We start from the raw sequence: 13817 nt of genomic DNA on the forward strand, positions 1-13817 counted from the left end.
ATATTGCCGTTGTGCTATCGGCATTGTGTCGTGCGACAGAGGTACTGTGCAACGTCGCATGCCTGGACGTCGCATATCCACACCGATCAACTGACCGCTCGTAACCAGTGCGGTATTTTTGCACGGTGCAGTTGGAACCGTCGTTTTCCAACAGATGTTCACGTATCCGACATTTTCACGTGTGTGCCCGCCTCCAGCGATTCAGGCGTTGCTACATTGCACCGCGTTTCCATTAGCTCTGGCAGCGAGCATTGGCCCAACCACGCTGTGTTGGAGATTGAGCGTGGAAGATTGCCATCGTGGAAATAATGCTCAAGTAACTATGCTTAGAAGCCGCGTGTATCCCACACTTGGACCACACCGTTTGGATGCCCTGCAAAGACCGTTTGTCAGCATATCAATCAACGAATCAAGTGTTTTCATTATCAGAGTTGGACTTTTATTTAAATTACATGGAAAACCCATCGAGTATTTAACATGATGTTTTTTGTATTGTTATACAGCCATGAGTGACCAGGCTGGGCCCATAAACTTGCTGCACTTCAGAAGCTCAGTATATTTACGGGCGGCCGATAACTGGATCTGATTCCAGAATATCAGCGATAAAGGCTTCCCAACCCCTTCCCTCCACCCAGTTATCAAACAATGTTTATTTTAGCAGGTAAGGCCCCACTGAGCTATACAGCTCGTTTTCAGAAGCGACCTGGCTATCACAAATGATAGCTCAACGAAGTGGCTTATCACGTGGAAATGTATAACAGCCAAATACTCTAACACGCGTGTTGGTGATTCGAAATGTGGAGGGAAAAGCCAGAGGACCCGGAGAAAAATCCACGCGACCACGGAGAGAGAAACATGGAAACTCCAAATATACAGGCGTCAGGGTCGGGATTGAACCCACGACCTCCTGTATATCAGGCGAGGTAGTTAACATCTTGCTACCAAGGCGCCAAACTTTGACCCTCGTGGATACTTCTCCCCACCCGCCCCAACTTCTAAATTGTCATCATGCTCCCTGATGGACCGTCGGCTCAAGTGCTGTTAGGCTGAGCCCCCCGCCACATGTGAGAGAGTGGTGTGGGGGGCCAGCACCTCGCCCGGCCACCTGTGCTGTCCCGGTGCTCATGTTTCCACAGTGGACCTCGCACGTACATGCACTGTACACCACACACACGATACAAAGGTTCCCCCGTATAACCATACCAGTCTGTTGGGGCAAGTGCTGTTAGCGAGCACCTATGAAGGCCGGCACGGCACACCACACGAGGGGGTGGGTGGCCAACATCACGCCCGGCTGCCTTTGTCTCCCCAGAGGCGATGTTCACACACCACACCAGGTACTTATTTGAGGCTGAGTCGACCTAGGGGAGGCCCTTGACCGCTTCAGATAATCGTCACTGGTGTTGGCCGTGAGTGGGAATCAAACTCGGGTCGCCGAGTTTGTAGCGCAGCGCGCTAACCGCTACACCACCGCTCCCCCCACACAAGACACACACACACGCCATCGCACGTGGTCAACCATTATCCTTCCATCTGTCCCCCTCTCTTCCTCCTCCCTCGAATCCCTCACGCCAGGTAAAGATCACGTCTGCCGTTTCATCGGATGTGGGAGAAACGACAAGTTCAACTACGTGGTGATGCAATTACAGGTGAGTGGTCAGTAAACAACAACAGCAGCAGCAATAACAATGTCAATTTTTTTTATGTGGCCACAACGTTTATCACTAACGACTCGGTGGACTACCGTGCCCCCATCTTCACCCCACCACCACATACCCGAATCCTCAGACCTGCTCGACCACCACTCACCACCACTTTTGCACACAAAAAAATCGAATGAAGCTCAAAGGACGTAGTAAAAACACACGCACGTGGCATTGTTTTTGGAGGTAGGTAGACAGATGGGTGGCCACTTTTGATGATCAGCTGAGAGTCTGCTACCTTCTATTATTATGATCATTACGCGCATTTACCCAGGAAAGCCTCAACGAGTCTCAAGACCCTTTTGCGGGAGGATCCTGTCAAGTTTGTCGCAGCGATGTTGCTGTGTGTTCACCCAATTTAATTAATTGAATTTTGTGTTTGCATTGCGATGTTTGGCCAACGCCAGGAACATTGTATGTGTTTTAGCTATGGGAGAAAACAGCAGAACCCGGAATAACCCCATGCAGAGCAAGGGGAGAACAAACTTCCCACGCTTACTCACAAAGATCCCCCACATAGCCTTTAACAGAAGACCGTTGGGGGAAAGTACACACACGCACACCAACTTACTCTCACACACACATACACTCTCATTCACACTTTGGAAAACAGTGGAAACCCATACACACTCCACGCGCAAAGGTGCCCGAGCCGGGAGTCGAACCCCAGGCCCTTCTTGCCGCGAAGCACGAGTGTCGCCGCTGTGCCACGCTGCCGCCCGATGACCAAGTTTATCCCTCCCCAACCCCGATCCCCGTTCAGGGTCGGAACCTGGCTGACCTACGTCGCAGCCAGCCCCGCGGTACGTTCAGCCTTAGCACCACCCTGCGCCTCGGGCGCCAGATGCTGGAGGCGATCGAGAGCATTCACGCCGTGGGCTTCCTGCACCGAGACATCAAGCCCGTGAGACGCGGGGGGGGGGGGGGTTGCTGGGGGGCTGGATGGGAAGAGTGGTGGAGGGGTGCGGGATTTGGTGGGGGAGGAATGTCACGTTGCCAGGGCTTAATTTCAGCTGGTTCCAGATATTATTTCCATACACCCGGCACACCACATCCAGTACACCTCTCACTATGGCTGTGGCTACTACTAGTCACGTGCCACCTACTCAAGTCTACCGGCGACGCGGAAGTATATTGAGTGCGAGATTAAATCGTGATTGTGTGGATGCGTGAGAACACTCGGGTGTATCTCTCCGTGCATGTGACTATGACTGTGTGTGTGTGTCCGACTCATATGAGTACCTGGTGTGGTGTGTAAACATCACCACTGGGGAGACAAAGGCGGTCGGGCGTGGTGCCGGCCATCCACCCACCCGTGTACCGTTCTGGCCTTCATAGGTGCTACTCGCTAACAAGCACTTGCCTCAACAGTCTGTTAAGGTTACACTGGGGATCTTCGTGTTTTTGTTTGTTTGTGTGTGTGTGTGTGTGCTCTCGCACATCACCAGTCCAACTTCGCCATGGGTCGCCTGCCCAGCACCACGCACAAGTGCTTCATGCTGGACTACGGCCTGGCCCGCCAGTACACCAACTCGAGCGGGGAGGTGCGACCGGTGAGGAACGTGCCGGCCCGGCTATCTATCCACTGCCGCTCCAATGCACTCCATGGCAACGCCCACACGCTTAGAATATCGATCGGTTCAACTCAGGTCTGCGTCGGTCTCAACTGACCCGTTCGGTAAGAAGCAGATATTAATAAAAAATGATGTATAGTCAAGACACCAGGATGATGAGTCTTGTTTGCCAGAGTGACCCGGTCCACAAAAATGACAAAAGTAAGACATATAAAATAAAGTACAGCGGTGACACAAACAGAAATATCTGTAAAAACAACCGCATAATTTGAGAAATAGAAAATGCTGCAAAAACACAAATCAATGTTAAATGTATACGTTCCCTGTAGCGTCAGTTGACCTGGTCATCGCATGGTTCAGAGAGATAGGGATAGCTTAGGGAGGCCTTTCTCTAGCCGTGGATTGATCATGGCCGATGATGATGATTATACTTAATACATGTGCAATGTAGCACTCAGAGACACTGTCTTGTTCAAGCATGTATAGAAATGTATTGTCTATTACGGTCCGCCCGACTCGATGGCATGTAAACATGTAGACGCGAGTTGACTATGTACAGTGGGTGACTTTATGTAACTGCTACACGACGTTCACCTATATAGCTGGCTAACTATATAGAAGCCGATGGAGTAGCAAATACGGCGACGATATATAATCTCTCCTTGGTCTTCCAAGACGATAAGGCGACCCGCTCCCAGACGGTGAGGATGATCCACTCCAAGATAACGACAGCGACCGCGGTCCAACTTCGAATCCCCACAGCAGCCCTGAGCCCCACTCCGTGCTGCCTTTTATCTCCCCCTCCGGCTCAGCCACGCCCCTCGACTCAGCCACGCCCCTTTTCCCGAACTCTCTCTCTCGCCTCATTTGACCCTGCCTGTCCCTGTCGCTTACAAACTATTATTTAAGCCACTAGGCCCCGTATTGTCCTTACACATGCTTAAGTATTAATGAAGGGGTGGTGGTGCAGTAAAACCAGCGACCAGAGTTAAATTCCTTGCCGTGGGTAACACGAGTGGTGAGCGATATCTGAATCTGATCCTGGGTTCTCTCTTCACTTCCTATCACAAACCCACACTGACCAGCGTGGCGAAGTTATGACCAAACAACCACCACAACAAACGCGGTGGATTGACGGAAGGGCTTGTGTAAGTGTTTTAACTCACGGCTGGGAACGTGTTAATTTAAATTGGTTCTAGTTTGCGTCTGTTGTTAGCGTTGAAGAGTTTGTCGTGGTGAGCGTGGCGTTTCTCTTGCAAGTCGCCGTGAGTGTGTGCGTGTCAGTCACTGGGTTTCCAATTCACTATTTTCAATTCAAATAAGTGGCGATTAATAAAAAAAAATGTACAGGACAGGCAAGAATGTACAGGTAGTCCCCGACTTACGATGGTCCGACTTACGATATTTCGATCTTACGATAGCGATAGCGACAAAATTGTAAAATATTTTTAATTTCGCGCAGCAGGCAAACGCAGCAGCATACGAGGTACGATACTGTAACTATCATCGCCATCCTCCTCTTCCGACAACTAAGTTAATGTAGCCATCAACAACCTAACATCGTTCAAGTATGCAGACGACAGACAGAATCTTGGTGAGTACAGTAGCATATGATACGTTACGATACGTTCAATGCATGTATGGTACATAGCTTTAGCGATTTCATTTTAGGGTTAGCACGATACGATACATACGTTCAATGCATGTTAAAAGTTTTTATAGCAGATAGGATTGTTTCCTGAAAAAACTTTCTATGAAATTGCAGTTTATATAGGTAGGCTAAGAATTTACCTTGTTATTTACTTTAAATTTTACTGTGCAATACAGTATTGTAATTAATAAATACATACAGTATATAGTTTATACAGTACGGTACTGTACATTGCTCTGTTTTGCTAAATTATCACCATTCTTTAAGACTCCTGGGTAGGCTAGGCCATTTTCGACTTACGATTTTTTCGACTTACGATGGGGTCGTCGTAACGCATCTCCATCGTAAGTCGGGGACTACTTGTACTTCCCAAAAAAACGTTTCCTGCTCGCGAAGACATTTAAAAAAAAACCTACATGTCCTTCACACAGTCGAATTAATGCGCATAGGATGCGGCGAATGAGATTTAACGGGAAATCAGACATACGTGACAAGCTCCGTCCAATCGCAGTCACAGTGAGGACTCTGCTGACCAAACGATTTGTAAATCATGGGCAATATTGAGACCTTTTAGTGGCCACAATGGAGTAATAATCCTCTTTTGAAAAAACAACGTGAGACTCGATATACATACTGTATTTAGATTTTAATGAGCTCGGTTATTAACTCCGACTTCTTAACGAACACCAGCCACGTTGCGTTCGCGGATTCGTACACGCATTTAATCGTGTGAGAACTGATTGTTTACATTGTAAATACGGATGATTGTATCATGCTTCATTTAGGCTATGGGTGCTAAAACTGTATAAATAAGAAACAAAATAACCCAGATACACTGAGGTGAGACGATAAAAATGCGAGAAAAAATAATTAATGGCCATTAAAATCTTAACCCGAATTCATCAAATCGACGTGGATGGTGAATTGTTACAATCGTGAATGCCATGGGGTACTGACGGCAATCGCCAACCGATAAAGTCACGCAATATACGACGGTACATCCATTTTATTTTTATATATATAATTGTTGCCCAAAACTGGGCAAATCTGAAGCATGAAAACTACCAGATAAAACCACAGACGTGTGTTCAATATCGCTACACCGGCGGTCGCGTGCCGTGTAGATCAATCGCTCTGCGCTAAAAACGCACCTAATTTAGCGAGCCTTTCTTTGGATTAACTGCAGAGATCTCCGTCACTCTCGCGTCTCTGCCGTGCCAAGCTGCCGTCGTCGCTCAGACTAAATGCATTGCGGGCGACGAATGTCCCGTGGTTACCCGTTGTGCGTCGTGGTGTTTGTGGAAAACCCAGCGCGCACGGGGGGGGGTGGGAGGGCTTTGACAGCAGCAGTGGGCGCCCCAGGCTTGCGGCACTGCAGTGTCCTTGACTCAAAGCGCAGCAACAGACAAGCAGCCCCACCTCACTCACTGCACCGATCCAACCCCCACCCCGCCTACCACCCCCCCCCAACACACGCGTCACTCTCAGTACAAGCCTCTGGCAGCCAGCACTCACGTCACAGACACCACCCAAAGACAAAGATCACCCGTGTAGCCTTTTAACGGACTGTCGGGGGACAAGTGCTGCTAGCGAGCACCTTTTAAGGTCGGTACGGTACGCCACGGGGTGTGTGTGTGTGGGGGGGGGGTTGGCCAGCACCACCATTTAAGGCCGAGTCGACCTCGGGGAGGCCCAGAACCGGTTCAGATAAAGCATCAAAAGTGCTATTGGCCCGTGAGCGGGAATTGAATTCGGGACGCCAGACTTTGTTGCGCAGTGCGCTAATCACACTGCACTGCCACTCCCCAAAAGACACTCGTACATGCCTATGCATCGACATACACACAAACACATGCGTGTACGTGCACACATACAGACGCCTATAAATCCACACACATGTTTTTTCACTGACCTACACGCATACATACGTTTGTATGCCCACACAATGACTTACACGCACAAAAGCATATCATGCATTTGCACACACCCACACATCCACACACATGTACTTGCTGCATACACTTACATGTATGAGCTCACACAGTGATCTACACACTCGGGACTCATTGCTTAAAGAGAGGGTCCTTCCCGATTACGTCTGGCAGTGAACCAACATTGATTCCAAGAAGCCTGATCCTGCTGGCGAGACACCATATGTCGAAACCGGTCCACAGTGTTATTGTACTGAATCGATGAGGCTGAAATGATGCACTCCCAGAGGGCCGTTAGGCCGATGGGTTGTGGAGAGCACACTTTTACCTTTTTTCATATGGAGAGACATATCTACGAAGGAGTCGTATTATCCGCTTGTCCATTTTGTTACGCACACATGCATGCGTGAACACGTGTACATGCGATGACCTACACGCATGCGCGTGCGTACACACACACACCCTCCCTCCCTCACACACCATGTATGCACGAACATCGACCTCTCGCACAGACACACAAAACGCATCCACTATATCTCGCACAGACACACACAAAACGCATCCACTCTATCTCGCACGTACACACACACACATCCACTCTATCTCGCACGTACACACACACACGCATCCACTCTATCTCGCACAGACACACACAAAACGCATCCACTCTATCTCGCACGTACACACACACGCATCCAAACACCGCCCATGCACATCCACCCACCCTCACCCACCCACCTCTGCCACACAGAGGTTACAAATTGGCTGCTACTGCTGCTGCTGATTTAGCACTTTTTTTTTTACAGCTCAATGTCTCAGCCAATCCTGCCTCATGACAAATGAGCAAACGCTCTGGCACATGTCCTTATAATGCTGCAATGCTGTGTGCGGGTGCACGCGCGCGTGCTGTGTGTGTGCTGTGTTGTGTTGCCTATGTGGCCACGGATACTAGAACATCTACGCAATCTTGCTTATTGTGCATTGGTTCCATCACTGCCCTTTTCTGTAATCTCCATTAAACCTCACCATGTCGACGACGACGACCATGTGGGGTGCTGTCGGTATATGAATGATCTTTGATGATGAGAACGATTTAACTGTTATGGATGATGATGTTGAGGATGTGAGTGCTGTAACTAAAATAATAATCTTTGGGGTTGATGATGCTGATGTATGCTACTCTTGTTGTTGTGTAGCCCCGTGCTGTGGCTGGCTTCCGAGGCACCGTGCGCTACGCGTCCATCAACGCTCACAGAAACAAGGCAAGTTAGCCTCAGGGTTTGAGCTCGGGCTAGTTGAGACCGACCCGCGACTTCCTTTCACATGGCCCGCAACTTCATATCACACAGCCCGTGACCTACATGAGTACTACAGTACCCGAGTTGAGTTCCCGAACGCATAGCTAAAAACAGTGGCAATTATCTGAACCGGCCTTGGGCCTCCCCTAGGTCGACTCTGCCTTGGATGACATGAAACCATCAACACTTGAAGAGACAAGGCGGTCAGGCGTGAGGCTGGCAACACCATCCCTTTGTGGATTGTGCTGGCCTTGAAAATAGGCGCTCGCTTTTAAAGCATCTGCCCCGACAGTTTCTATTGTTACGTGAGAGATCGTTGTCTTTGCGTGTGTGTAAATGCACGGTGTTTCAATAGGAAATGGGACGCCACGATGACCTTTGGTCCCTGTTCTACATGCTGGTGGAGTTCACGGTCGGCCAGCTCCCATGGAGGAAAATCAAGGACAAGGTTTGTGTCCCAGCGTTCGAGGGTAATCGGGATAATTCCGTTCGTCCTGTCGGCCAGAGAGTTCATTGATGCCACCCAGGCCGATTGAAGCGACTTAGTAAGTAGTTATCCGACGTCATCTCCTAGGAACTCTTCCCCGACTCAGGATGTTTCACTGCTCCTTGCGACAAGTTCCGAAATAGGAATTTCCTTTGTCGCGTGGCATCGTGACAATTGGACGAATCAAATGCGATTCGAAGGGGGGGGGGGGAATAATACAATTGAGATGGTAAAATAGATACGTGTCGAAAGGGACCGCTGAAACGATACGCTTGGTTAAATCGTTTTCTGAAGTGGCCACCATTCAACGGGGACGATCTCAAAGGGGCGAGTTTTGTCCATCGGCCACTTGGTTCCTCCCCCCCCCCCCCAAAAAAAAAAGTGGTGCCACCTCATCCAAGTGCCTCGCATTCTACCGACCAAAGTGGAATGGTGATGATCGTAATAATAATACAGAGTGCTTAAAAAATGTTTTTTTAATATTTATGAGAATTTGCAACAATACCACGAGAAATGTGCCTCGGGGCTCTGGAGACCACCTCGACGAGAAGATTCCAGGCACGTGTTGACAATGATGGCACGTGTTGACAATGATGGCACGTGTTGACAATGATGGCGAACGATTGGAGACTCCTTGACTTTTTGAAGCTCTTTGTTATCATGTGACGGTGTATTATCCATTCTTTTTTCATTAAAAACGATAGTCCCATATAAGTGTTACAAAAATGTTGACGCACCCTGTAGTATTCCAATAATAACTACAGCAACGGTGACGACGATGACGATGGTGAACGGGGGAGATCTTTGTCTCTTGGCGTCTGTAGGAACAGGTCGGCCTCATCAAGGAGCGATACGATCACCGGCTGCTCCTGCGCCACATGCCCACCGACTTCCACATTTTCCTGGACCACGTATCCACCCTGGACTACTGCACCCGCCCCAATTACCAGGCAGGGCTATCCCCCCCCCCCCGCCTTCCCGCGAGACACGTGGATGGGGCAAAGGGGGGCAGTAGAGTTATGAACACAAAACGTTAGGCGGCCATATAACTTGGCCATGGCGAGGCAAATTGTTGCTTGGCAGAGCATTCATTCCTGTGAACCGTCAATTAGCATGATTGGCTATTTGCGGTGCGAAAGAAGTTCAACAAGATACATACATACAAACCAACCAGACCCAAGTATAAACGCTAACCATACTTACCAACCAGACCTCAGTATGAACGCTAGCCATACTATACAACGAGAGCTGAACACGAGCACTATTCACATTGGCCGTAGGCATATAATTCACCTTCCTTGTCTTATTTGTTCAACCTCATTCCGTTTTGTTTGTATTGTCTGTCTAGTCTGCACAGTCTAATGTGCATTGTCCGTCGAGTTCTTTCCATTCGACTAAATGCCACCGCTGGAATCGACTGCTCGATTTTGATCGGTGCCCCCTATCAGAAATCGTTTAATCTCCACTGCTTATTGGAAGTGGGGTGGGGGAGATACATTTTTACACCGAAAACACGTGCGGGACACTCACTCAGTGTTCGCTGGAGAGCGACTTGGGGCAGGTAACCGTGGCTCCATGTACCTGCTGTGGCCAGTGCCATCGACGAGCAACCTGTTAAGGCCGGTATGGCGCTCTGCCAGCACCGCCCGTATTTTAGGCCGCCTGCTGATCGTGGGACACCAGGTGCATTGCTTACAAGGCGAGACCACGACAGCCCACAGTACACCAAGTACGGGAAATGTTTATTTTTGATCTGCGGCAAGATCACGGTCAGATTCCATATCGGCGTCGTGGACAGGAATCAAACTTTTGAAATTTTGGAATCCGTGTGTGCACACAGATACACATACAGAGATCTCCCGCATAGCCTTTTTACAGACTGTTCGGGCAATAACTGTCAGCGAGCACCTATGAAGGCCAACACGGCACACGTGGGGAGTGGTTGGCCAGCACCACAGCCAGCCGTCTTTGTATCCCCAGTGGCATTGTTTACTCATTTAGTCAATCACAAATATATACACACACATGTCATAATTTTACATTATGCATTTTTTTCCTTCAAGCGTCTGCCCCCATTTAATACATTTCATTTGTCTGTCAGTCGCAGCAGCTGAGTAATTGACATCGTACAAATTTGAGCGTGGCTCATATTGACCACAAGGGTCCAGGGACCTATGGTATTGCTGATGAGCTATCCACGTTTAACTAAAATAATGGTTGAGAAAAAAAAACATCGCTTTTTATGTAAAAAAAAATGCGTGATGTAATTGTTGATATGAACATGTATGTATGTTGAACTTTTTTCGCATCATACGTCGCCAACCGTGCTAATCAGCGGTGTGTGTGGCTTTGCATATGTGTGTCTCTGTTTATCACCGCCGGTACGACCACCACCACCAATATTGCCACCGCCACAACCGCCACCGCCACAAACGCCACCGCCACAACCCCCACCGCTGGCTGTGCAGCTGCTGATGTCGGTGTTTGAGCACAGCATGCGCGAGCGCAGCATCACTGAGAACGAGCCGTACGACTGGGAGAAGGGAGGCCTGGAGGAGTCGCTGGCCAGCACCACCACCTCCACGCCACCGCACCACTTCACCCGTCAGACCGCCGCGATGTTCGGGTGAGGCCCCCCCGCGGTGACGGTCAGCAGCGGTGAGGCGAGGGCGGTCGGGCGGGCGATGTTGGTGTGAGGGGCGTGCGATTTCCTGCAACTCCCCCCCCCCCCCCCCAACTATTTATCGTGTCAGCCAATCATTGAAATGGGTAAATGGTAAATATTTTGGATACATATACAGGGTCTTCCTCTGTGCACTGCAGTCTCTAATAACGCAATTGAATCATCTCAGTTGCATTGTCTTTGTACTGTTCACCTTTTGGCGTTCTCTGATCTGACACTGGTAAGACGAGGCCATAAGGAAGGCTGTCTCTGGTGTAGGCCGATCAGTTTGAAAGACAATGGAATGTATGTTTGTTTGCACGTTCACCACAAGTACGTGCGGTGTATGCGGACTTGATCGCTTGCAAAAGGTGTCTATTTGGTGTTTGAACATCTTAACACCTCCTGTTTTATTGCCAGAAAGGGTAAAACCTCTTCTTATTTTTCATACGATGAATCATCTCAGTCTACATCTTCATTCACCCGTTCATGCCGCCTCGTCACAGTCGGGTGTGCATTGGGTTTGGGCATTCGTCGTAGTCGCCGTCACGCTCGAGGCTTCTCGTCCACCGAAATAAAAAATCAACGCTTCCTAGGCACATATTTTTCACTGCCGATTTCTGCAACAAAAACAACTGCTGGCCCCAGGAGTCTGTACGGCCGTCCAGGGCAAAACCTTTGCGTGGGTGTGCGCGTCGCAGCATTGCGGGGACACCCCAGCCCGGTGCGGACGTTCTGCGCGAGAACACGGACGAGGTCCTGCAGGACGAGCACCTGAGCGACCAGGACAACCTTGGGGGCGGTGGCGGCATCGTCGGGGGGGCGGCCCAGCCCGGCGGGCCCCCACCAAGGGGGGCCGAGGCCGGCGGGCCGCACCTGCCTCACATGGCCTTCAACTTGGAGGCCGAGACGTGGGATGAGACGGACTTCAACCGCAACCGCCTGCGCATCAACATCTGCAAGGTGAGCAGAAGCGTCATGCCTGCTCGCTCGCTCACTCACTCGTGTGCTCGCTCACATGCTCGCTCACATGCTCGCTTTTACTCGTGAGCTCACTCACCTTTTCGTTCAATCTTCCACTTGCTCACTCGCCAACCTACTCGCCCACTCACTCGCACATCCACTCATTTACGTGGTCATTCCGTCTGTCAGCTACTCATTCAATCATTTACTCACCCTACACCTCATCTTATTTTACATTTATAGAGAGCGCCTTTGTTTAAGGCGCTTAAGACATTTCGTTTAAACGTATAAATAAATGATTGGGATGGCAGGGGCATGCAAGGAATGAGGAATAGGTGGAGGGGAGGGAAGAAATAGAAGGGTAGGCGGAGGTAAGCAAGGGGAAGAGAATGGGCAATGGAGAAGAGGTGAGCATGTGAGCTTTAAGAGAGCAACGGAAAGGAGGTTGATGAGGAGGACTCCTTAACGCACTCAAGCACTCAACCGTCCACTCAACCCATTGAATAATTCACCTGCCCACTCATTCATTCACTCACTGCACCACTCACTCGCTCACCCGCCCCTGTGACCGTTTTTGACTGCAGACGCAGTGTGGCACAGAGGAGGAGCATAGCCCCGGCGGGGTGTGCGGCTCGCCGCTGGCGCGCGCTCAGCTCGAAGCCGTGCTGCGGGACCGGCTGCCGGGCGAGCGGCCGCTCAGCTGGAAGCTCGTCGGCCTCAATGGCCCCGACTCGGCCGAGCGCTACCTCCTCGCGTCACTGCAGGCGGCGCGCGCCGACTGTGCCGCCGAGGCGAGGTGAAACCCACGGCGGCGGTGGTCCTTGTCAACGAGCGCCCAGTCATCGCTGGGGGCCGCCACGCTCTTATCTGGAACAGAGCGGCAGTTCCTGTCATCTGCGCTTGCCTCTGAAAGTTACTCTTGTTGTCCATACGGTTAAATGCAAATGGTAGAATACATTTTCCCTGGTGCAGATCGGAGGGGGGGGGGGGTCTCCTTTACCAAGAAAGGGAACTGCAATCATTGTAGCAACCCTTCAGGGGTGCCTGCCAGAGTTATCCAACATCGCCTTGTGGAGCCCAATGTGATTTCTGCCTGGGACCATCTTGTACGGACAGCATATTCTCTCCCTGTCTGCTCCAGTAGAGGATGCCATACAGAGAGACAACCACACACACACAGAGGAGTAGGCCCAGCTGAAATCCTCAAGGACAACTTCCTTTCTCTCTCTCTCATGCCATTTTTCCTGCAGGGGTGCGACTGCGCAGGATGATCGGGGTGCAGCGCTCCACGGGTCCGGGTCAGCGTCGGCAGCAGGGGCGGGGTCGGGGTCCGGGGCATGCCCAGGCTCGGCGGGGCACGCAGAGCGGAGGGCTGGCGGGGGATCGTCGCGCGTGGCCTCGCTTGGCGACGCCGTCGCCCACGGACGCGGAAAGTCCAGCGTCGAAGCCACAGCGGCTGCGGTGCCACCCAAGAGTGAAGGTGACTACTGAATATATTTAGATTATTTTATGGCGGTGAACTTTGTCTCATTCATATTGATGTGGGTG

The 13817-nt window shown here is 50.5% G+C and overlaps 1 protein-coding gene across 3 annotated transcripts in view; it reads left to right on the forward strand.

Moving 5' to 3' along the window:
* LOC116947820 (uncharacterized) overlaps nt 1–13817 on the forward strand; it is a 49020-nt gene that overhangs the window by 20413 nt on the left and 14790 nt on the right. For all 3 annotated transcript variants that reach the window (XM_032963998.2, XM_032963997.2, XM_032963999.2), the window contains 10 exons: nt 1576–1649; nt 2467–2607; nt 3152–3256; nt 8056–8121; nt 8513–8605; nt 9469–9594; nt 11113–11270; nt 12008–12269; nt 12854–13065; nt 13520–13749. In XM_032963998.2, the coding sequence (XP_032819889.2) occupies nt 1576–1649; nt 2467–2607; nt 3152–3256; nt 8056–8121; nt 8513–8605; nt 9469–9594; nt 11113–11270; nt 12008–12269; nt 12854–13065; nt 13520–13749 (1467 nt within the window). The remainder of the gene's footprint in view (nt 1–1575; nt 1650–2466; nt 2608–3151; nt 3257–8055; nt 8122–8512; nt 8606–9468; nt 9595–11112; nt 11271–12007; nt 12270–12853; nt 13066–13519; nt 13750–13817) is intronic.

The sequence above is a fragment of the Petromyzon marinus genome, chromosome 31 (genome assembly GCF_048934315.1).
Source record: "Petromyzon marinus isolate PM22_M1 ecotype Great Lakes invasive population chromosome 31, UKy_Petmar_22M1.pri1.0, whole genome shotgun sequence".
Lineage (NCBI taxonomy): Eukaryota > Metazoa > Chordata > Hyperoartia > Petromyzontiformes > Petromyzontidae > Petromyzon > Petromyzon marinus.